Here is a 25728-nt window from a genome sequence, read left to right as displayed (position 1 = left end):
ACAGAACATAATATATATGTTTTTTCAGCATAAAGGTTTTGCAATAAAGAATTCAAGAGATGAAATGAATAAAAGAATATCTCCCTGTCACTGTCTGTCACACCGAGTGAACTCGAACACGACAATGACGGCTGACAGACAGCTCCTGCCGAGAGGTTGTAATTCTCCCTTTGGAAAAAGAACACGTTAAAACATTATACATTTATATAACCTTTCTAGTCATTCGTTTACTTGCAACTTTTATTATTATTATGCCACTGAATAAATAAAAACAAATCAATATTAATGAGCCTCGTTTGGAACTAAACGTCAAAATATGAAACTGTAAAATATCTGAAACTTAGAAATGGAGCACTGATGCTCATATAAGGTCAGGGGCTGGGGGGCGCTGAGGGCCCAATTGGGGTCCAGGCTCAAGGCCCTGAGGGACCTTTTTCTATTTCATGGATGTATCTTCCACTACAATTAAACAAAATAAATCATGAACAATGTCAAATATCATCACCCTATAACTATTAAGTACTAAGTAAGTACTAAAATAAAACACATACCAACCACATAATGAAACTAATTCCAAGAGACAGATTAAAATGTATTACAAATTACATATGAAATTACAAAACCCAAAAATAGGGCTGTGGGCATTGGATAGTAGCAATGTTTTAATAGTAGTATGGTTTTTATATCGATAGTTGTTATACAATAAAAAAACAGACATCAACAAAAATCTAGATCTACTAAAGCAAGTGGCATTCTACACTTAAATGTTAAACTACAGTGGCCGTTCATTGACAATAACAACACAATGTATTTTAAGAATATACTACTTGAGGCTCAGGAGCAATTTGTACCAAAACGTAGCAAATTGAGGAACAAAAAACATTGGCCAAAATGGTTTCATTGAAGTATGTAAAAAATATAAAGAGAAAGAAAATGTTGTATAGCGCATACAAAAGGGATGGAGACAAACAAAATACATAGAATATGTTGAGCTGCAAATAGATCTTAAGAAAGGGATCAGGAAAGCAAAGAGGGAAATAGAAAGAAACATAGCTCTTGGAGCTAAAACCAATGCAAAGAGCTTTTTTCAATATTACAACAGCAAGCGGTCAATAAAGGAGGAAGTGAAACAGATAAAGGGCAAACATGGAATTATTTTGGAAAATGAACAAGATGTGGCAAATGTTCTAAATGAGTATTTCACAGAGGTTTTTACAAAAGAAAAGACAGATGACATGCCACAGGTTAACAATCAGTCCAGTCAAACCCTAACAGAGATCAGGATAAATGAGCAGGAAGTACTAAAGGGACTAGCAGAATTAGAAACAAACAAATCACCTGGGCCAGATGGTATATTTCCAGCAGTACTTAAAGAAATGAGGGAAATTATGTATAGGCCGCTAACTCAAATATTCCAAATGACACTTAGAACAGGGGATGTGCCAACTGACTGAAGACAGCAAATGTCATCCAATCCACAAGAAAGGGGACAAAACTGAGCCAGGAAATTACAGACCAATCAGTCTCACCTGCATTACTTGTAAAATATTGGAGAAAATTATTAAACAGAAAATATAGGAGCATCTTAATGAAAACCATATTCTTGGAGATAGTCAACATGGGTTTAGACGAGGCAGATCATGTCTAACTAATCTATTAGAGTTCTTTGAACATGTAACTGCAGCTGTAGATCACGTGAAAGCATATGATGTGATATACTTAGATTTTCAGAAAGCTTTTGATAAGGTTTCACACCAAAGACTGATCCTCAAATTGGAAGCTGTAGGCATTCAGGGTAATGTAAGTAGCTGGATTATGAACTGGTTGCTGTATAGGAAACAGAGGGTGTCGATTAGAGGAGTTGCTTCTAACTGGAGTGAGGTTGTTAGTGGAGTTCCACAGGGATCAGTACTAGGGCCTTTGCTTTTTCTAATCTATATTAATGATCTGGACTCTGGGATAGTTAGCAAACTTGTCAATTTGCAGATGATACTAAAATAGGTGGCTCAGCAGATACAATCTGGGCAGCACAGGCTATTCAGAGGGACTTAGATAATATTCAGTTGTGGGCCGACACCTGGCAGATGAAATTCAATGTGGACAAGTGCAAGGTATTACATACAGGTAACAAAAATGTCCACTATAATTACACTATGGGAGGAATATAACTAGATGAAATAATGCCTGTGAAAGATCTAGGAGTCTACGTGGACTCCTCACTTTCTCCATCCAAGCAATGTGGGGAAGCAATAAAAAAGTCAAACTGAATGATAGGGTATATTGTCAAAAGTGTAGAATTGAGATCAAGGGCAGTGATGTTCAGACTGTACAATGCGCTAGTTAGAGCTCATCTGGATACTGTGTACAGTTCTGGGCTCCACACTTCAAGAAGGATATCGCTGCTCTAGAGGCAGTTCAGAGGAGAGCAACCAGACTTATTCCAGGTCTGAAGGGAAAGTCCTACTGAGAGACTGAGGACCTGAACCTTTTCACCCTGGAACAGAGGAGACTACATGGGGACTTGATTCAAGTCTTCAAATCATGAAAAGCATCGACCACATCAAACCAGAGGAGCTTTTCCAGATCAGCAGGGACACACGCACCCGGGGACACAAACGTAAATTGGGCTTTCCAGGAGACACTTCTTCACACAGAGAGTCGTCACAATCTGGATCAAACTCCCCAGCGATGTGGTAGAAGCTGAAAATGTGGGAACATTTAAAAATAGTCTGGATAGGATCCTTGGATCACTTAGTTATTAATGGACACCAAACAAGCACGATGGGTCGAATGGCCTCCTCTCGTTTGTAAACTTTCTTATGTCCTTATGTTCTTAAGATCTAGTATAATCCTCTTTGTACAGCATGTAACATTTTCCTCATTTTGGTTGCCCGCCACAGTCAATTCAAAAGCCAGCATCTGCTAGCTAATGTTGTTAGACAACTTAGCCATTTACTTGGTAAAATAAACAAATTTATCTCATCTGGCTAGTTTCAATGTAAATATTTATTCTTGTTTTACTGTAATTATTATTATTCAAATCTGAACAGACCCACTTTCACATCTGATTTGGTGTAAGTTTGTAATTAAATCGGTTTAAATCTGTTTGTATCACAATCTGAATTCAGTTCACTTTTTACACCACCTAATTTTATTAGGTCATGGTTTTGTGGTGGAATGTGGGTGATATTGTGCCCAGTATGCCTAAGTGTCAAGTTAGCAAACCAGTAAGTGTTTACAGATAATACATCAATGTGCAACAGTATTGCATTTCTAAACTTTCAACTGAGACCAATGTAGTTAACTGGTATACTTTCTATCAACCTTGACTATTCTCCTTACTAATGAATACATATTTGTATTGTATAGCTTAATAATTATATTAGATGTTGTATTATATCCAGTCACTCCCTAGTTTGTCTATATTTTCTGATAATTATCATTATTATTTAGTTATATGATATCCAGTCACTCCCTCGTTTGTCTATATTTTCTGATAATTATCATTATTATTTCGTTATATTATATCCAGTCACTCCCTCGTTTGTCTATATCTTCTGATTATTATCATTTATTTTATTTTTTGTTCGTTTTCATACCTTTTGCATGGGGGATTCTGCTGCTGCTGTCTCTGGAGTTTCCCGCTTGCTGGGACATTCACACTTCAGTGACGTCAGTGACAGGAGGGCTGGGCAGAGGCTGTACGGTACAGTGCATGACTGACAGTGGGTTTGTTCATCTGAAAGTTCGTTGGTTTGTCTGTAAGTTTCTTTGGAAGTTGGTCTGGTTGTCTGGAAGTTCATTGGTTTGTTAGGAAGTTTGTCTGTTTATATTAATGAATAGCCACATTAATTACATTGTTTATCAATGTAATAAAGGATTAAGTGACACATGAATCAGACAAATGAATAAATAAACTGACAGACTCCTGGATGAATTTACTACTCTATGGCCAAACTGCCGGCAGAGTGGCCAAATTGATGAATTTCCGAATTAATTTCCCAATGAACTACCAAACTGATGTACGAACACTTTTGGCACAAACGGCGATCCATAGCGATTGGAACGCTCTCTGGCACGCATGTGTCTTTGACTTTTCCACAAGATGGCTTCGTGTATGTATGTGTAGAAGCATGCAACAAATTTAGTAGCAATCCATCGCCCCCCTCATGTATTTTTATCGGATTTGAGCGTATCTTAAATAGCCCATGGAATGGCCTAAATGTCTGGATTCGGCCCAAAATCTGAAAACTTTCATGTCTGAATCAGACCCATAATTGCAAGTAATTACTATGTAAGAGTAGGCTAATCGAAAACATTAAACCTTACGCTTAAACCTGACACTCTTCTTCTCAGGTCTTGTTCATTTTCTCTCACTAGGCTGCCATCTTTACTACTTTACCACAGCAACATATAAACACTTAGTTTTCATTAAGTCAAAGCATAAAAGTGAAGCGAATTGCATGATCAAACATCATGAATACAACAAGCTCGAATACCAAAAAAAAAATAATAGGCTAATCGAATATTAAAATAATCGATTTAATTAATTATCGCAGGTCTTATATTAACATACCTGGTATTACAGCTAACATAATCACTTGTATTAATGCATAGGACTCCTAAATTATACTACTTAATTTACAAACTATAACTGGGATAGGCTACTATGATATAATACATATCCAATGATACAGTGAGGGAAAAAGTATTTGATCCCCTGCTGATTTTGTACGTTTGCCCACTGACAAAGAAATGATCAGTCTATAATTTTAATGGTAGGTGTATTTTAACAGTGAGAGACAGAATAACAACACAAAAATCCAGAAAAATGCATTTCAAAAAAGTTATACATTGATTTGCATGTTAATGAGGGAAATAAGTATTTGATCCCCTATCAATCAGCAAGATTTCTGGCTCCCAGGTGTCTTTTATACAGGTAACGAGCTGAGATTAGGAGCACTCTCTTAAAGGGAGCGCTCCTAATCTCAGCTCGTTACCTGTATAAAAGACACCTGTCCACAGAAGCAATCAATCAATCAGATTCCAAACTCTCCACCATGGCCAAAACCAAAGAGCTGTCCAAGGATGTCAGGGACAGGATTGTAGACCTACACAAGGCTGGAATGGGCTACAAGACCATGTCTCTCAAATGTCTCTCACTGTTAAAATACACCTACCATTAAAATTATAGACTGATCATTTCTTTGTCAGTGGGCAAATGTACAAAATCAGCAAGGGATTTTCTTATTTTTTCCCTCACTGTATATCTTGCAAGAAGTACTTGCCCAAGCCTTAAGGAACTGGAAACAGAGACAGGGCTGTGTAAAACTACAGTGGGAGAGATGAGCAACTGAACATTAAACTTCACCAATCAGCAATTCAATCAGGAGACCAGGTGCCATTAGAAACCCCCATAGTCTGCACACATACTACACAGAAAGTTGCTGCACCATAGTAATTAAGGACTATTTGAGGATGAGGTCCTGGGGGATCTGTTTGGTAAAATCCACATCTGCTGTGTGCTCTCCCAGACAGACAGGTACAGGTTGCCCTTTGTGCAGAAACCACACACTCTCTTCCTGCTGAACGGTTTATTGTAGCTCTCTGGAACTGAAGCAAGGGTTGTCTGATAGTGAACACATGTGCCAACATGTGTGATAAACCAGATTGTTTTTGTGCCCAACAGGTGCAGTGCATCTGCTGCAAAAATACAGTCTTAAGTCGCTGTTAAAATCTCTTTCCAGACATATTTTTTTGGCATTTGCAGAGAGTGGCAGTCCAGTAAGTTGGAGAACCTCCCCTATAGGCCAACATCAATGAAGTGAACAGCCTTAAGCAAAAAGGGATGACAGTGGAAGATGATCAAGGAGAGCCCCTACGCCCCCATTCAGCAGAGCTCCGATCCTGGCCATGCAATTCAGCAGAACACACACACGTCAAGAGAGACGAAAAGAGCTCTAATCAACAGGCAGTAAAAGGTGTAATAGTTACAGCAGCAAATCAATGCAGGACACGATGAAAGTCAGAAATCAATCCAATGCCACAAGTGTGCAAACAGGTGGACGTAATGACCTCAGCAGGCAGAAAATCCCTGCTTGAGGAACACTCATCACCAGTCAGTGAGACATTGGTTAGTATTGATCCACTGCAGGGCCTTGTGACACACTGCAACAGATTAGGTCTAATTGGACAACATTAGATTACCGCCTCTGTTGCAATCTAAATGATGCATGCATGCCTTTTGAAAATAGATCTGTGAATGAAGCAGTTGGCTGTCACATGGTCTCATCTCCTGGTGATTAAGCACTGACTAGGAAGTGTGGATACAGGGTGTATTTTATCAGTAATGTGACTGAAGAGTTATTCAAGCAACAGGAATAGAATTGTTAGAATAATGCCTTTAGTCAATTGGTTACTGTCTGATGTATTATTATAATTTGTTCCCCTCTGGTCAATCACGAGAAACAGACACATACAAACATGGTTCTCTTCACATACAGTGGGGGAAAAAAGTATTTGATCCCCTGCTGATTTTGTACATTTGCCCACTGACAAAGAAATGATCAGTCTATAATTTTAATGGTAGGTGTATTTTAACAGTGAGAGACAGAATAACAACACAAAAATACAGAAAAATGCATTTAAAATAAGTTATAAATGGATTTGCATGTTAATGAGGGAAATAAGTATTTGACCCCTTCGACTTAGTACTTGGTGGCAAAACCCTTGCTGGCAATCAAAGAGGTCAGACGTTTCTTGTAGTTGGCCACCAGGTTTGCACACATCTCAGGAGGGATTTTGTCCCACTCCTCTTTGCAGATCCTCTCCAAGTCATCAAGGTTTCGAGGCTGACGTTTGGCAACTCGAACCTTCAGCTCCCTCCACAGATTTTCTATGGGATAAATGTCTGGAGACTGGCTAGGCCACTCCAGGACCTTAATGTGCTTCTTCTTGAGCCGCTCCTTTGTTGCCTTGGCTGTGTGTTTTGGGTCATTGTCATGCTGGAATACCCATCCACGACCCATTTTCAATGCCCTGGCTGAGGGAAGGAGGTTCTCACCCAAGATTTGACGGTACATGGCCCCGTCCATCGTCCCTTTGATGCGGTGCAGTTGTCCTGTCCCCTTAGCAGAAAAACACCCCCAAAGCATAATGTTTCCACCTCCATGTTTGACGGTGGGGATGGTGTTCTTGGGGTCATTCCTCCTCCTCCAAACACGGTGAGTTGAGTTGATGCCAAAGAGCTCGATTTTGGTCTCATCTGACCACAACACTTTCACCCAGTTCTCCTCTGAATCATTCAGATGTTGACAAACTTCAGACGGGCCTGTACATGTGCTTTCTTGAGCAGGGGGACCTTGCGGGTGCTGCAGGATTTCAGTCCTTCACGGCGTAGTGTGTTACCAATTGTTTTCTTGGTGACTATGATCCCAGCTGCCTTGAGATCATTAACAAGATCCTCCCGTGTAGTTCTGGGCTGATTCCTCACCGTTCTCATGATCATTGAAACTCCACGAGGTGAGATCTTGCATGGAGCCCCAGACCGAGGGAGACTGACAGTTATTTTGTGTTTCTTCCATTTGCGAATAATCGCACCAACTGTTGTCACCTTCTCACCAAGCTGCTTGGTGATGGTCTTGTAGCCCATTCCAGCCTTGTGTAGGTCTCCATGGTGGAGAGTTTGGAATCTGATTGATTGATTGCTTCTGTGGACAGGTGTCTTTTATACAGGTAACGAGCTGAGATTAGGAGCACTCCCTTTAAGAGAGTGCTCCTAATCTCAGCTCGTTACCTGTATAAAAGACACCTGGGAGCCAGAAATCTTGCTGATTGATAGGGGATCAAATACTTATTTCCCTCATTAACATGCAAATCAATGTATAACTTTTTTGAAATGCGTTTTTCTGGATTTTTTTGCTGTTATTCTGTCTCTCACTGTTAAAATACACCTACCATTAAAATTATAGACTGATCATTTCTTTGTCAGTGGGCAAACGTACAAAATCAGCAGGGGATCAAATACTTTTTTCCCTCACTGTACATACCAGTCTAATACAGGAAGTAATCTATGCAGCAAAAAAAAGGAATTCTACAAACTCTCAGCACGTCTGTTATCCGTTCACTCTCCTGTACGGATCTCTTTTAAATAGCTTCAATAGTCTTCAATATTATCATCCACAATAATGGCCTTGTATTGTTAGTGTCAGGAAGCTGAAAGAGGGTGACAAAATGCCCTTTCATTCATTACCATCCCAAGGGCTGAGCTAGTCAGAGCAGCACAGAATATGCATTGGTTGTATCATTTTGTCTTGCTTTGCCCAGCAGGGGAGTTATCGATCAAGTAAAACCACCAAACAAATTCCACTTGATGTGTTGGACTCCACACTGGGCCCCACCACAACACGTAACCGCAGAGGAGATCCACTCCAGAAAACTATGGATGGTCTCAGGTGCGTCTATCATTTTAAATTATATATTTTCCCCTCTTCTTTTTATATCAAGCTGACAATACAATTTATCTCACAATGTTGCCATCACCATTCTCATAACCACAAGACAACACACAGAACGATCCTGATCTGGAGATCCTGAGATGAACAAACGTGACATCACAGACTCCGTGTATATGCTTTAAGAGTCCATCACAGAAGACAGGCCAGAGAACAGGTTCAAACTCAAGGGCTCAAAGGCTGTTCAAATTCTTACGCCCTCCCAGCGCTGAAATTCTGCACTGAGGAGTTTTGTGTGCAAAATAGCATTTTTTCCTTGTTCCTCCTCAGGCCTAAAGCAGGGTTTGATGTACAGATGCCATAGAAACCACAAGCATGACCACAACCAAGTCAGGAATGAGAGTCGGCAAATACAATCTTCCCCCCCCACCCCAGCCCATTTGAGTGAGGGATTCTGGTACGGTCAGTGCAGTCATGCCCTGTCTGATTGGATTGGAAGGGCATGAGAGAGAGGGATGAACCAATTTTCAAACAGAAATACTAAATTAAATGCAAATGTCCTCATCAAATACCACTATAAGAAGACAAAACATCAGCAGATGTTATAGTGGATAAGTGGCCCCTGGATTCTCTCTCTTTTTTTCCCCTATCTCCCCTCACATGATTGATTCCTTAACTTGACCTTGTTTCTCCATGTATCCCCCCATCTCCCCTTCAGTGGTTTGAACCATGAATAATGTGACCCCCCACAATAAAATGATGTGACTTGACAAGTGGAAAACAAAATTAAAAAAAACTTGGTGACATCTATGGACTGTCTTTTGCCTTTTTTTTTAATTTTAATTGTCAGACATTTCCACCTCACATACAGTTCTCCACCATTAACTGCAGAGGAGGCCACTGGGGAGTGCCCAGTGAAAGAGATAAAACAAGGAGAGGAGAGGGAAATTGGGAGAGAGGGAGATATAAAGGCAAAATTACATTTTAACCCTTGAGATGAAAACATTCAAATTCACTTTCTAAAATCATGCATCGGCACCTGAAATTCAAGCTATATAGTTTAATTAATATTAATTGTTACCAGTTGACTGTATGGTTATTTAAAGGGAAATGATTACATATATATTATTATTTTTTAATTATTGTAGGCTGAAACAGTCTGCTTAAATCAAACCTGTAATAGAGGGCTGCACTGAGTGGGGAAAGGCAACCGAGTGAGACTGGTGGCTTCCTGTAGTGGAAATCTAGCACCATAATCTCCAGGAAGGCAGTATGTGTGCGCATTGAGGGAACACAGGGAGGCCTATTAAAGCTCTGTTTAAGTCACAGCATGTCAGCCACAGTTACTTCCTAACTGAACAAGCATCGTTGGTGTATGGAAGAAAGAAGAAAAAAGATCAAATGCTTCACATTCAATTAGGGACCTGGGTGCATCAACATCCTTGTCAATATGATACTGGCTCTAGTGGGACTGAAGACAGGAGATGGAGGTTTCAGAAAGAATATTATATATATTTAAAACAACTGCTTTGAATAAACACTGCACTGTAAATTACCTCCCTGAAATTAATTTTTAGATAAAAAATACTGACTCTCTCTCCACTCAAAAGGAATGTGTTGTGAGGGAGTTTTGATAATTATTCTAATTAAACCATATCTTTCCATTCTCCATAAACAAACAAAAAAATAAAAATATCTTCATCCTCATACACAAACACAAATCCATCATAATTCAACTTTCAATCCCACTGACATACAGTGACATTTTCAGCATGCTTTAGGGTTTTTTTAGTTTGTGTTTTCAGGATTTTAATCTTGAAATTGGAAATTACTGGTGAAATAATTTTTCATTTTAATTTTGAATACATAGAAACACATATACAGATATAATATCCAAATATATTAAATAGGTTTTCAGAATAAGAAAGGCTGCTAAAGTGGGTCCTGCCTCTATAACTGTATTTCTACATTCATAACAACCCTAACCATGTACATTGCATGCACAGACACTTCACTGCTAAAGGATTCTAGGCAGGCTGTGCATTTCCCAGACTCATCCTTTCAAGGCTGCGGTGCGATCCACATGTACCCAAGAGGCCTCGGAGTGATAGAATCTCCTCCGATTCTTCTGGCAACCGGTTATCTCTTCCCAACTGCTCAAGCTAATCAGAGGACACTGCCGAGCTGCACAATGCTGAGCAGCAGGACTCTGCTCAGATGGTCTCTGCCGAGCCTCAGCAGGGATCTACTCACTCTTTGGGGGCTGGAGTATATATATCAGGTGAGGTTAGGACGAGACTGGGGCAAGCTGGAGGAGCCAGATCTGAGGAGCATCAGGATCCACTGAGAGGCAGGACAAATGGTCTGACCAGTCCTCTTGACACTTAGTCCAGGGCAGGCTGAGGCTCTGGCCTGACAATGATGTCCAACTGTCTGTTCTGTGGCTGAATCTCCATTTCTCTGATTGCCCTGCCACCCACTTTAAGTGTCTTTGTATTTTACAGCAGATAACAAACAATCTTTCATCAGGTCCCACGGCATAAGCAATGGGTGTCTTCTGCACTGAGTCTGGGGGTCCTGGGTGCCTTCTCTTGAATAAAGTGGCTATTTAATAAGATCTTGTTGCCGCATTCTCAAAGCCAACACCCCTCTCCTCTTCTCAGGCTCCCCACACTGTAATCATAGGCAGGAAATAATTCCATTCTCAGCACACCTTGTCAACAGCATCACGAAACTCATTAAACATAAATCCTGAAAGACGACCCCCGCAAGATCTCGTTTTTGCAGCACCACTCCTGCGCCCTAACAATCGCCTGTGCACTCGGCATCACGTCCCTACCTCGGTGGAAGCTGGAGAAAGCCATGAATATTTCACACAGTACACTCACTAAATGAGGACCATGGGAGAGCTTCAAGACCAGGGATCTCATTTAAATGGAAGGAAAAGCCACTTAGAAACAAGGAAGGGGGGGGGAATGTAAATGGTGCTGGGCGAGGAACAGCACTGAAGTGGCAGTAGAGCTGACAGAAGGAATCCCTTTTTTTATTATTTTAATTAAAAATTAAATAAACAGAATCACTCTCTTGGATGCCCAGAGCCACCTGCCGAGTCCTGTTTCATATGGGGGAGTGAGAAAAAGACAGTGTGAAAGAGAGAACGAGAACAAGCGAACAAGAGACGGAAAGAGAGGGAGCATGGGAGACGGAGCAAGAGAAGATGGGGAAGGGCAGCAGAAAATAAAAAAGTGGGGGAGAACAAAGTACCTTCTTCTATGTCAAGGGGACAGATGGACATAAAAGGAGAGTGCCCAGAGACGAAACAGGATTGGAAGAGGAAGAAAGGAGAAGGACAAAACGGAGAGAATTATAGAGAGACATCCAATAATAAGCCTGTTTTTTTAAAGATCACACATGTCAGCAAACAAACACCCTGGTCAGATAAGTCTGGCAAACAGCATTTATTGATCAGGGAATAAAAAGCACACTGAAGACGAGTTGAAGATGAAACGCCAGGAAAACACGAGCACTTCAGAGAAAGATGACAGCAGGCCAATACATTATTCTCAACCCACCAGCGGTGGCTATTTATAGTCCCTGCCTGCCAGTTCACATCAGTATCCTCAATGGGTTTTTGCTGCCACCTGCTGGCTGAGAAACTATACACAAAGTGGGGTGGAGGGGGGTAAACTAAAAGGTACAAATAAGGACACACACAAGCTGTATCAGAGAAACTGGTCACACTTTAAAATAAGGTGGCGTCATTCGTCATTAATTAATATATGTACACCACAGGATTAAGACATCAATACCTCAAACACATCATCTGAATTCTGATGTTGAGCACTTGAAGTCTGCAACTAACATCAGAACTCAGATGAAGTAGCATGACATATTAATGTGTTAATCCGGTGGTATTCATATATTATCTTCATGAGAAATCACACCACCTTATTTTGAGGTGACCAAAAACTGCTCTCAAAGGTCTGTGTACAGAACACAATGGAGAAGGTTTGAAATATTTCAAGTTTGGGCCCTCACTGGGACTCAGGTGTATTACCCTCAGCACTTATGGGCTGCGGGGAGATTAATGAAGTAAGTCACGTTGCGATTAATCGTGCATCTTTGAAGCGTTGAAACTCTTTTATATTCAAACAGTGAGAATGACTACACTATCTGAGGAGGGATGGTATGCACGAGTGAGCTGTGCATCTCATCTTGTTTAGCACCGGTGGTTATCGCAACCACTTCTTTCTTCTTCTGAGGATGCTAGCTTCTGAAGAAAAACTGAAGCCTAGACCAAATTAAAACTTTGTCCCGGAGCACTGGTACTGAATCACAAATAAAATGAGGACCTGCCTCGCCTGTATTGTCAGACAGTAGTGTAAACGAAGTCGCAAAGTTAATGTTTGAATATTAGTATTAATCCCAGAAACCAAGCATTGAGATTATATTTCTGGGTACATAGGTGGTTTACACTGCACACAATGTTGTAACTATTGCATCTTTTAGTACATGTTGTACTGTTTTAATTGTGCTCTTAAATAGGTCTATATTGTACTGAATAATTGCAATACATGTGAAAAGATATTGTAAATCAGCCCAGGTAAGGACTTCTGATAAGAATGAAAGCATAATAAAAACACTATGTACATTTTGTGCCCTTCATCTTTATTTGCAGTGCTTCCTTCCTCTTATATTCCTTCAGGGAGCTCCTCCACTCTAAATTAGTCCTCTACAGCACAACTCCAGCTTGCTGAGAAGGGCAGTAACGCTCGGTGCCGTGGAGTTGCAGAAGCAGCCATGCTGTTGAGTTGCAATTCTCTGGAGGACAATTTGTGGCATTGCTGCACCGCACTAAACGCTGAGAGCAAGGCATAGCAAATCTGGCTGGTCAAGGTGCAAATATCGCAATGACTACTATTAAGCATTTTGTCACGCTCGTCATATAGCATCTGCTGCAGAATCCTCTGATGTATGCCGCAGAATTATAAAAAATTTACCTTGCGTCTCTGAGATGGGTCTGAGTTTCTTGTACGCTGGAGGAGATTCTGCCCAGTATTCAACCACTGGGTGCTGCCCTCAAGTGAGAGGCCTGTGGAATTGCAACTGGAACTTCTGGCTTTTCTACAGACGCCTTGCTTCTGTCCAGGCCTATCCTCGGCATCCCTAATTGCAGGTAGGCGGTGTAGCTTGAATATACATCAAAGCTCCAATGTGATGACATGGCCTAAACAGTGATGAATGATAGTGTCTCTGAATGGAGAGTGTGTGGGCAGTTACTGTTCAACTGTTAGTCTTCTCCACTTTGTTTTCTTTTAGATGTAATTGTCAGATCTTAAACAGTGACTTAGCTGTTGAATCGATATATACATCTGCAGAGGTTAGATAAAGGAGTTATAATGATTACAACACAAGACAGGCCAATTAAAAACTTTAACCTATCCATAAGATGCAAATTACAAATTTGTACCCAGTTGTGTTTTAATATGGTAGAAAGTGGCTTCTGATCATTCATTAAACAGCGATTGGGTACAACATTATCAATTGCAAGCAGCTTTGATTTTGTCCAGGCCTCACAATACATTTGGTTGTGTCCAGGTGTCCTCAGGTGTCAGTGTGTCTGTGCAGCCGCCTCATTGCTCCAGTAGCCTGTCCAGGCCTTGCAGGGCAATGTAAAAGGAGAGCAGGGAGAGGTCGGGGCTGCCTGGTGTCCCCAGGCTGGGGTCCAGCCTCTGTTCGCTCAGCTGCAGTCCGCAGGCCTCCAGCAGCTCCCCTGCCAGGCGAACACTGTCCTCTGGAAACTGCACTGTCCAGTCAGGGGGCACCGCACTGCCACTGTACACCTGCTGCAGCAACCACTCCACCTGCACGTGAATGGACACACACACAAGCACGCGCACGCACACAAACACACAATTACATTTGTGCTTCTAAAATGTATTCACAAAAAATATTTTGATATGCCTCCACATACAGATGGGTGACAAATTAAAGGAAAAAACAACATAAAGTGTCTCAGTAAGGTGTTGGGCACCACGAGCCGCCGGAACAGCTTCAATGCTCTTGACACAGATTCTATGAGTCTCTGAACTCTACTGGAGGGATGAACACCATTCTTCCAAAAGATATTCCCTCTTTTGGTGCTTTGATGATGGTGGTGGAGAGCGCTGACACGTCAGTCCAAAATCTCACATAGGTGTTCAATTGGGTTGAGATCTGGTGACTGCGAAGGCCATAGCATATGATTCACATCATTTTCAAACTCATCAAACCATTCAGTGAGCCCTCGTGCCCTGTGGATAAAGTGGACCCAAACCATGCCAGGAGAATTTGTCTTTGTAATGAGGGGTTTATGCACTGCCATCTTGTTCCAAAATCGAGGTCAACTGGGCCTGCTTAGCATTTTTATACCTGCCACAGAGCATGATAGGATGTTAATTGCTTAATTGCATCATGCAGTACATGTGTTTGGAGGCATCTGCATTCATTATGTTCCTCCACTCACTTATCAGGTTTTTCCTTTAATTTGTCACCCGTCTGTATATTGAAGTGTTTTAAGTAGACTGTCTTCTAAACATAATAGCTTCCTCACTCCTTGCTTTAACATTGTGCTAACAAGGCACTGTACATTACCCTTCCTGCCTTCCCCCCAGCCCCCCCGTGTCCTGGATCCTGGATCTTACCAGCTTCAGCTGTTTATGGCAATCATCTGTGTTCAGGCTGCAGATCAAATTCGTGGCTGTGCCCTCCAGCTCTGCAACAAAACAACAGCCCAGTGAGCCACACTACCATACTGAGAGACAGGAAATGTTGTCAGGGAACAGTGGCATCATATTTATGCAAACTGCTGAATACACCACCCTTTCTAGCTCTCTTGTGTACTGAAGCCTGAATCTTAAAACAAGTCTGGAGACTGCTGAAAGCGGTTGAGTCCAGTGTCCTTTCAAAATCATCTTTAAAAGCTTATTTAATTGAAAGGCATTTAACTGGTCGTTACAACACAAAATCTGTAAGCAAATGTATACATTTTCTTCAACTTGCTTCTGTGCAGTGCTTTTCTTCACTGCAATTTGAACAGGAAGCCCCTTAGAAATGCCCACTGGACTGTAAGACCCCCAGACAGAAGCCAGAACCTCACCAATGAACGCATTGACCAGGAGATTAAAAGGGGCCATGAGCTCGTTGGGGTCAGGAGCATCAGATGGGTCAAGTCCCACAAGCCTCAGCAGCTCCTGGACCGAGCCTCTGTTCCCCTCAGACAGAGAGTCCAGATAAGAAGGGCTGTCTGGATCCACACCACCCTCCTCGAGCTAGAGACACAGACAGGTTATTACAGAACTGTGCTACAGTGCCAGGCGCGCACACACACACATAGACGCGCATGCACGCACGCACGCACACAGAGAAAAAGACATGGTACAGTAGGAAACCACTGCAGACAAGTTACCACAATCCAGATCACACAGTTCCCGTTTTTATTTTAATCCACTATGCAGATTATATTGGGGGAAGAGCACAAGAAATAAAGCATCATGCTCTCTTCAGCTTTGCTGCTAGAGAACACGTTCAGTCTTTGAGGTCTGGACAAAACATATTGATCAGAATCCTGGCTGTGTGTGTTGTTGCTATATATGGGAACCATATAACCACCAACATGACCTTATTATAGTACTGTACCCATACATATAAACGCACAGGGTCAGGATTGGACTACTGACACAATAGAGGGGCCCAAATCCACACTGAACAAATTCAGGGAATCATAAAGGCTCCATTTCGCACGCTATGTTTCCAATCAGTCCACTCACAATGTAATCCAGAGCGGTCAGGGCCTGGTCACACATTATTATTTTAGACAGCACACCCCAGATGTCCTTTCTTGCGCACTTATCCAGGTTCTCGAACTCTGCAAACTCTTTCTGGACCTGCCGCTTCAATGCGGGGAAATCTGAAGGCCAAGCAGATGAGCACTCATTTCAGCATGCTAACAGAATGGATGCTTTTTGTATGGCAGAGAAAATGAATGATTAAAAAAGAAGAAATAAAATATATAATAATAATTAAAACAATCTGCCCCCCCACCTACCAATACAAAACTTTAATCTAATAAAAACCCAGAAATTGGTATTTGGTCAATATATCCAGTGATGGGTTTTTCCCAGAAACTAAACAAATATCTTTTGTTTTGACTGAGTGAAAAAAAGGAACAGCTTTTCACAAACTGCCTCAAAAAAGACCAGATCAGATCAAGTCCTTAACACTTACCAAGTGTGTCAGATGCCAAATCCTCCATCGCTCCTAGATATGGGGGGGGACAAACCATAGCATTACAAATCATCAGGTATAACAATGCCTGGAATGTATCTGAACCATTTGCAAATCAGGTAAGAGAAGACAGGCAGCCATTAATCTACTGCTCGGGATACTTGCCAAGAGGAAATCAGGAAAAAATACATTTTGAACAGAAAGACAATAGAGCTGCTTCGCTTCAGTCATTTCTAACTAAGTGAACTGCAGAGATTATATACAAAACAAAGTGAGGGAGTAGCCCACATGGTTTAGATTGTAAAAATAGTCTCCCACAGCTCTTGAAGAAACATTCCTCCGAGTGTGTCTACATTACCAGAGATTCCTGCTGTATAGGCTACAGGAACACTGTGGGTGTGAGTGGTCGCCTGCAGGGTTAGGGTCAATCCCAATTCCCCTTTTTTTAGCCCCATTCCAAATTCTAAGTTTTGTTCTTTGCCATTGAGAGCATAAGCCCTACTGGAATTGGAACGGAATAGAAAAAGGAAATGCAAACGGAATGGGAATGGAACAACCAGGACTGACCCCCAGCCCTGTGCGAGGGACTGCGGCGAGGAAAGCACCTTACCGTCAAAATCTAATCCTTGGTCCTTGAGAAAGCCTGCAACACAAGAGACATGTGCACAGTCACAGTGCTGGCCTATCAAAGAGCTGCCACAGAGCATCGGGGATATCCCCTTTTCCTGCCAGTCTCGGGCAGCATCAATTTAGCTCTCCTGCATCACTGTCATTCTGAGCACTAAACCTGCTCATCCATACATTTATTCTGATAACATGTTCCGATAACCCGTGTCAACCTACACCGCATGCAATACTATACTCAAGTCCCATGTCTCACTCTGTGACAGTCGATGGTCTGGTAAGGTACGCTCTCCCTTTCACTGCTTGGCTATCAACCGGTTATCCGATTGGAGATGCTAAACAAAACCCAGAGTGGTCGGTGATCTGTGGGTACAGGGTCGAAATCACCCCGCTGCTGAGTCTGCTTGCAAAGATTGTGTAAAAAAGCTCAGAATCAGGATGGGAAACTAATCTAAAACAAAATGGAATCGCAAAGGCAGCATTCTTCAGGCCAGAAACATAATAAAGGACTCTTTTCACCCCGGCAACCACCTCTTTACTCTGTTGCCATCTGGAAGGCACTATCGGTCTCTTAAGACACACACCTCCAGATTCCTGAACAGTTTTTTTCCGAGCGCCATCAAAGAATTGAACTCTAAGTAATAAGGAGATTAAACATTATAAATTACAGGGTTGTGCAATAATATTACTGCTTTTTATTGTTTGACTATTTATATTTTTATGTTTTTTTATATTTAAAAAAATATATATATTTGTGGTGTGTATCTTTTTATGTATGTGTGTACCACTGAGGAGAAGCACTAAATTTCGTTGTACAGTTGTGCAATGACAATAAAGGTATTGTAGTGTATTCTATTCTATTCTGTGCTTCAGCATAAAAAATGAACCGGGCTCTATCTTCGGCAGGGATTGACAGAACGCAATGCAGTTAAGCATGTATAATCGAGGCACTAGAACCAACAGATGAAAGCAGTACAGGAAGTGCAAACGCAGATACTCACATGGCTGTTTACAAACATTAAATATCCGTAACGCTTTGAAAGCTAGGATGGCACCTGCCTCCACATCCATCTTTTGTTCGCTCTGTCCTTTGGCTTTAGCTCTGAACTAAAACATGCCACAGAAAACAAGGTTACTGACTTTGGGAAATCAAGTCATTTTTTTGTTTAAAGGATTTGCTAAAGAGTTTACTGCAGAGATGCATCCTAACTTCTCATATCAGTATGGTTGCAAAAAAAGCACCTGAATTTAAAAACCTGCATAATGTAACTAAATTCTTACAGCTCATCTCACTCATTTACCACCTGTGGAATATCAGGCCCTGTAAATCTGAGACCATGCTGAGTGAAGGCTGGGTTAGTGGTTAAAGCAGAGAGACAACAGCCAAATAAAAGCTTATTAGAGAAGAGTCTGGTTAAGCTTGTAGGGAGATAGTGGTGCAGTACTGAGGGAGCTGGGAGGTTGGGCATAAGCTTATGGGAGCTACATGTACTTTTTGCATTTTGACGGCTGATAAACTGAGGCCAGCATCTACAGTACTTCTTTGCTCCAGGTTTATAGTGTTCTTGGCTCTTAGGACCTCGTAGATCACATACAGCCCAGTCACTTTGGAGTTCTGCAGGCTCCTCAGCAGCCAGTGGTTGACGTTAAATTTGCTGCAACAGAGTAGAGGAGTTTGAGAGAGACACTACAACCCTACACCTACAGAAATAACTACATTTTCATTTCAAGTTGATACCAAACCGGTTGTGTCAGAGTCTGGCATCTTAACCTTCTTTCTCATTCCACCACCACCTCGGTGTGTGCTCTGCCAAGCAAGAAATCAACTGGTGCAGTGAGGAATGAGGAAACCACCTCGGTGGCTAGAAGGCACCACCACCAAATAGTAATTAGGAAATGAAATAAGTTAAAGTACAAAATTCCATGGCATGCAAACAGATGTATTATTAGGTTAACTGAAACTATGGAACTAAGAATGGAAGAGAGATAAATAACTATTGAGCTCATGTTTCCAATCAAATAAACAGCATGTACAGAAAATTCATAATGCTTCTGTTTCCCCTCCTCTATCATATATACTCTTTCATGCATTTTCCACATTACCACTATGGCAAATCAAAATTACATCTGCCATAGGTACACATTATTATTGTAGTTTAATCTTGTTTATCTAAGATTGCCCAAGACTTTCCCACCTCACTTCTGGCCCTGTTATTTCCTGTGCCCGAGTACACTGTTCTCTGAAAAAGGGTATTACGTAACAACGCAGCTCACATGAGGAGTGATTTTGTCAGCCTCGTACTGCCCCTCCCCTACAAGCATTAGTCAGCATCGTACCAATGCCAGATAAGTCTGTACATATAGGACCCCCAAAGACGCAGGTTATCCGGAACAGTGCCTGATTGCAATAGGGACTTTTATTTCTAAGGAGCAGAAAATAGAACAAAAAAAAGGAGAGGTAGAAGGAGGAGGAAGTAACAGAGCCACTGAAGTGACCCATGCTTGGTCTCCCCTCCATCATTGGCTCTTAATGTGGCAGCTCCTCCCAGCCTGCCTGTTATGAATCAGAATCAACACTGAGATGCGTCATGTACCATGCCAGATCTATTTTAGGAATACATTTTCTTCTGTGAAGGTAATAACATCTAAACAGCAACCTGAAATATAAGAACATATCATTCCTCCCTCACAGTTGCTCCAGACCCCATTTACATCTTCTCCTCACCATTCCTCAAGCTTGTTCCTGAGTTGGTTGATATTCAGGCCCACCCTCTCCATGTCAGTGTTGCCCACTGTGTGGGTGTGGCCCATGTTCAGCTGGGCCTCTGCCTCCACCCCGCCACCTGCAACAGCAGAGTTCAGGTCTGTGCTGCCGTGGTGCTTCACCGACATCCTGGCAACACTGTCCTGCCTCTTCCCTGCAGGCCAGGAAGAGAGAGAGTGAGGGACATGGACACCTGCGCTGGGGACAGCCAGCAGGAAGGACACTCGTGACCAAGATGTTGCCTTGTGGACATTCCTAGAAAAATGTCTGCCATACTACAGGACAGTGAGAGAAAGAGTATTCAGGACTAGACCATGCTGTTAAACTCTGACAGAAGTAGCGACCGCAAGATTAAGGTTTTCTGATCCCACATGATGACTCTACTGTTAAAATATGCATCTTATTCAAACCAGGTTCCCAAGAAATCGAATGTCCTGTGATTGGATTTCCCCTGGTACATCAGGTACTCTGAAAGAGCCTGAGCACACCGTACCACACAGCAGATGAGTACATTCATCCCACCAATGTCCTCCAGACCCTGAAACCTGAATGCTAAATACTATAGTAACTTAAGTCATTAACTGCAATATTTTATTCATTTATTTCTTGATTTATAAAAAGGTAATGTGGAAATTAAAACCGGTGTATTTAAACTCTGCCTTTTCAAATTAGTTCTGTGGCTTATCATTTTGCTCAGTGTAAGAGTAAATAAAACTGAAATGAGGTTAACAGCTTTGGAATCTGTAGACTTGGGTGTATCCCTCCAACCAAATATAAAAAAAGCCATGGAAGGTTTGTGCGTTTAATCTACAAAAGCTTCTTGGGTTGAGTTGGCATTTAAGACTGTCACGCCATTATTAATAGAATTTGACTGCAACATAAGATGACTTCCCTGTGACGCATGGAATAGCTTTCTCCCAGCAGAGTGGGAAACCATCCCTCAGTCATGTTGCATTTATATATGTTATATATACAGACTTGTGACAAATTAAAGGAAAAAACAAAATAAAAAGTGTCTCAGTAAGGTGTTGGGCACCACAAGCCGCCGGAACAGCTTCAATGCTCTTGGCACAGATTCTACGAGTCTCTGGACTCTACTGGAGGGATGAACACCATTCTTCCAAAAGATATTCCCTCATGTGGTGTTTTGATGATGGTGGTGGAGAGCGCTGTCTAACACGTTGGGCCAAAATCTCTTGTGAGATCTGGTGACTGCGAAGGCCATAGCATATGATTCACATCATTTTCATACTCATCAAACCATTCAGAGACCCCTCGTGCCATGTGGATGGGGGCATTGTCATCCTAGAAGAGATCACTCCCATCAGGATAGAAATGTTTCACCGCAGAATAAAGGTTATCACTCAGAAGAACTTTGTAATGATTTGCAGTGACCTTTCCCTCTAAGGGGACAAGTGGACCCAAACCATGCCAGGAAAATGCCCCCCACAGCATAACACTGTAGGGGTCAAGCCGTCAGGCCAAACATGCACTCGCCCACTTGTCAAGAACACTAGACAGTTGAGCGTCTTTGTGACTGAAGCTCCTGCCATTCGTGCCCCAACAATGACGCCTCATTCAAAGTCACTTAGATCCTTTCCTTTTGCCGTCTTGATCCACAATCGAGGTCAACTGGGTCTGCTCAGCATTTTTATACCTGGCACAGAGCATGATATGATATTAATTCCTTAATTGTATCATGCAGTACGCCTGTTTGGAGGCATCTGGATTTGTTATGTTCCTCCACTCTTTTATTCAGGTTTTAACCTTTAATTTGTCACCAGTCTGTATACACACACACACACACAGAGAAGATATAGATATATCGTGTAAGTGCCTAAGATATAGACTACAAATAAATACATAACAATATTTTATATACTATGCTTGAAGACAATTATCTTTTGAGTTTTTCCATTGTTCCCATTCCTAATTCACCCTATGTTCTCACTCCACCTTGCTCACCTATATCCACAGTGTCCCCATGGCACAGCAGAGATTCCAGCTTCACCCCAGTGGGTTGAAACTTGCTCTTTTTAAAGATGACCCACTTGGGGCACACAGTCTTTTTCAAGAGATACAGCAGGTCGAGGTTGTGGTTCTCGTAGATACTCCAGGCTGGCTGTAGTTCCCCCTGAGTGTCCAGCTCTTTCACAATGCTCGTGGTCAGCCTCTTAAACATGGTCCTGCAGAGAAGAACAAGAACTGCAACAGCTCTAGACCAACACCCCTCCAGGTATAGAGACCAAGAAATAACAAACTCTATAGGAGCAACCTTCGTATACACTTCTAATCAGTCAGTCTTCTCAAATTTTCACAATGGTTTCTTGCACAAGACTGTTATTATGAAAGAAGGTAAAGCAATTGATTTCTTCATTATTTTATTATTGCTTCATCAGGGTTCCCACACCTTCTTAAACATCAAATTCAAGGACTTTCCAGGCCCAATTCCCTCAAATTCAAGGACTGTTACAACACTGAGATTTTTTATAATGCGAATTAGCAGGCTTTACAGAAGCTCACAGACAACATTTCAAAAGAGAGAGAGACTTGAATGTGCAAGTAAAAAAAAAAAAAAATCTAACGAACTTCAATTTCTATTCTTGCACAAAATATGTAAAATCAAGCACTTTCAATGACCCATGTCTATTTATGTCTATTTTCAAAAGCTTTCAAGGATTTCAAGGACACGTGGGAACCCTGCTTCATTATTATTTTATGGCTAAAACTGTTGCTATTGGTCAAGTGTGTGTTTCAATGCAGATCTGGAATGGGGATTATAACCGTGCAGCAATCTAACTTAATTAGAAAGCAATGTATCTCCGGCTGTAAAATCTATTAAGATTAAGATTAAGATTTGCTGAATAACTGGGCCCCGAGTGTAGCGACCTTGCTTAATCTATTACAATGCATTGTTCGGCATGCAAGAAGGTTGTCAGTAATAAGAATAAGTGGCTTTAATAAGAAAATTAGTTCAAATTATATTGGACTGTGCAAGGGACGTTTGTGTCCCAGTTCTGCCCAACTAACTCACTTTCTAGTCGCTCATTTGTTTTTAATACTAAGACCAATACTGCTGAAAATTAAAGTCCAAGTTAAAAGATCTTAAACCGATTAACGCGACGAGTAGGGGGGGACATTTTCATCGCGTTGAGAAAGTGAAACTATTACCTCCTTCGATACAAAGTTTCTCTTTCTTCCTGTCACGGTCTTAAAACCTGAAAAAAAGCGTCAAGGACTGAATGAAAGCCCTCTTTTTAAATAAAGATGGCATTTGCACATCTTTGTTTTAGGTTTACATTTCGACAGAGAGGGACTCAAGCACCTTGTGTAGTCTGGTTGTATTTTGGGGTCAACGGACACCAGAGCTAGCCGTCAGCGACGTTTCGTTTTCCTCCTTTACGTGTATTTATTGATTTATTTTAATTACACTTGGTGCAGCTGTTCCGGTTTAATCATTACACTACGTATTTTACAGTTGTCTTTTATAGGCAGGGACGTAAAAACGAGGCTAAATATTATTTGCCATCAGTCGGACAAGTCAAAAACACATGCTTCACAAACGCGCAAGACTACCCAGATATTCACATCCATTTCATAAGAGAAAGAAGAATAGACTTACCGTGTTTTATACTTCTCAGTCCCTTGGCGGGCATCTACAGTTGTAAGTAAATATTACCGTGTACAGACCTTACAATACATGGTTTTTAAAAACAAATAAACAAACAAACAACAGACAACAGCTGCCCCCTGGCTTCCTTTGCTACTATAATAAGTGGTTTCCGTTAGAGGTATCCTACTTTATTCTTCCCACACACAAAAAAGTCTGTCAGGGTACAACACATTTTTTACCCCACGATAGTCAGCTTATATATCATGATTGCAAGTGATCGATCTTGGCATAGCTGGCGAGAAAGAAGGAGAGGCTTGCTTTCCTGCCCCTTGGACTGGCATGGTGCAGCAGCCACGTTTATTCCCCCTTTCTGTGTACTTACTGACACCAGGTGGCAACACATCGCAAGGACAACAGCATAGCAGAGATCAGATCTCAAGATCACAGTATTACTCCATACATTTAGTATATCAAAAGCCAAAAAAACAACAATGCATTTATTTTTCTTACATGAATACTGAACTTTATTATAATTTCTTAGAATACTGTACAAAGGAGTAATAAAAATAATATTTTCACACTTTTATGCATTATAAAGTTCTCTATCCGAAAGACAGTTCTAACCAGAGTGATCTACCAAGAGCCAAAGTCTGAGAAGGCTGTTTAGAGATACAGGGACAGGAAAGGATGCACCCGCTCATCCACAACTTCAAACGCTCAAATCGTCAGAACCGTACAATACAAAGACACCCGGGATTGTGTGCTCAAAGCATCGACCTCCATGTCTGCTTTGGAAAATGTGTTTCCTTAAAATAAATACTAATATCACTACAACTACTTCTAACAAAACAAGGCATGCATACTGCAGGTGCTTAATGGAAGAGATGCTATTCATTAATCCATTCATTCATTCACTCATGCTAAATAACTATCTTTAAAATTCACAGAGTCAGGGTCGATGTTATTCTACTTAAAAACCTGTAACAGGTCAGGGGAGGGGGCAACATCTGTGTTCATCCTGACCCATGGCACTGAAACGACAACTGGTCATTGTCTGTCTGGACTTACTTTAAGTATTCTACAATTGAAACATAAGGATCTATTGGATTCTCGAAAGAATACACCAAGCTGTACATCATTTTTTTTTTTAAATGGTAAAATACCTTTCTTTCCATCTGAACTCTCTCAGTCCATCATTCCTTCCTGCACACAAGAAAGAGATCCCAACCAACCTTCTGTGACCTTATGAGTTCTGTGGAAATAATCATGATCATACCAAACTGTTCTCTCAGATATTTGTGCTATTATTGTTGTAAATGAAAAGTACACACAGTCCTTGTGTAAAAGTATGTAAAAATATAGTCTTAGAGTTCATACTATAGATTTCTACATATTTCACATACTACTACTACTGCTGCCCCCCAAGGAAACTAACAAAAAGCTGGTGAAAGCTTAAGATATACAGCAGTGCAGAAATACAGAAAATAAATAAACTGAAAACCAATCAAACTAAAACATTAGAACACAAATTTACCTTACCGAACGATCCAATCTTGTGCTAAAAGGCCTTTAAATCAGTGGATAAAATGAATAAAATGTATTTAGCGATAATTTATATTATTCTTACCATTACACTGTCCAGCCACAATGTGAACTGAACCCTTTAACACTAAAGTAATACTTTGTCACAGGCTGTAAATAAAGTAAAAAATAATAATAATACAGGACAGGGGTTATCAAGTCGGGCTCTGGGGGACTCCAAGGTTGCCAGAAATGTTAGTAAAAATTAGTACAGTGAACCTGCTCACTCATCCAGCCACGCTACATATGACTGTGTGGTCTACAACACCGCTACCGTGATTTAATACAAGCATTATTGTTTCAGTTCTTTGTCAGTTTAAACCCAGGATCCCTATTTAAAGTAACATTTACTTCAAACCTTTAGGGAAGTCCGTATGTGTGTGTGAGCTTATCACACCCAGAAGGAATGATGAATATGGTTTTTGCCC

At 41.2% G+C, this 25728-nt stretch overlaps 1 protein-coding gene across 1 annotated transcript; it reads right to left on the bottom strand.

Annotated features, from left to right (window-relative positions):
• Positions 1–11896: 11896 nt before the first annotated feature.
• LOC136743750 (gasdermin-A3) lies at positions 11897–24154 on the bottom strand. The gene is made up of 11 exons (XM_066698700.1): positions 23729–24154; positions 22072–22292; positions 20068–20260; positions 18835–18997; positions 18344–18449; positions 17329–17361; positions 16719–16751; positions 16262–16401; positions 15592–15763; positions 15137–15207; positions 11897–14317 (listed from the first exon to the last, which is right to left on the bottom strand). Exons 2-11 carry the CDS (start codon positions 22286–22288, stop codon positions 14087–14089), a joined length of 1359 nt encoding a protein of 452 aa, XP_066554797.1. The 5' UTR covers positions 22289–22292; positions 23729–24154; the 3' UTR covers positions 11897–14086.
• Positions 24155–25728: the final 1574 nt, after the last annotated feature.

This window comes from Amia ocellicauda, chromosome 3 (genome assembly GCF_036373705.1).
Source record: "Amia ocellicauda isolate fAmiCal2 chromosome 3, fAmiCal2.hap1, whole genome shotgun sequence".
Lineage (NCBI taxonomy): Eukaryota > Metazoa > Chordata > Actinopteri > Amiiformes > Amiidae > Amia > Amia ocellicauda.
This window is presented reverse-complemented; position numbering and strand designations above follow the sequence as displayed.

Bases quoted from the DNA above. Each gene is read 5' to 3' on its own strand.
- LOC136743750 (XM_066698700.1), bottom strand. From the start codon at position 22,288: ATGTTTAAGAGGCTGACCACGAGCATTGTGAAAGAGCTGGACACTCAG. The intron at 16,752-17,328 runs GTAAGGTGCTTT...CCCCATATCTAG, and splicing joins CCAAGGATTAGATTTTGACG to GAGCGATGGAGGATTTGGCA. The intron at 16,402-16,718 runs GTAAGTGTTAAG...CTTGGCCTTCAG, and splicing joins TTTGGCATCTGACACACTTG to ATTTCCCCGCATTGAAGCGG.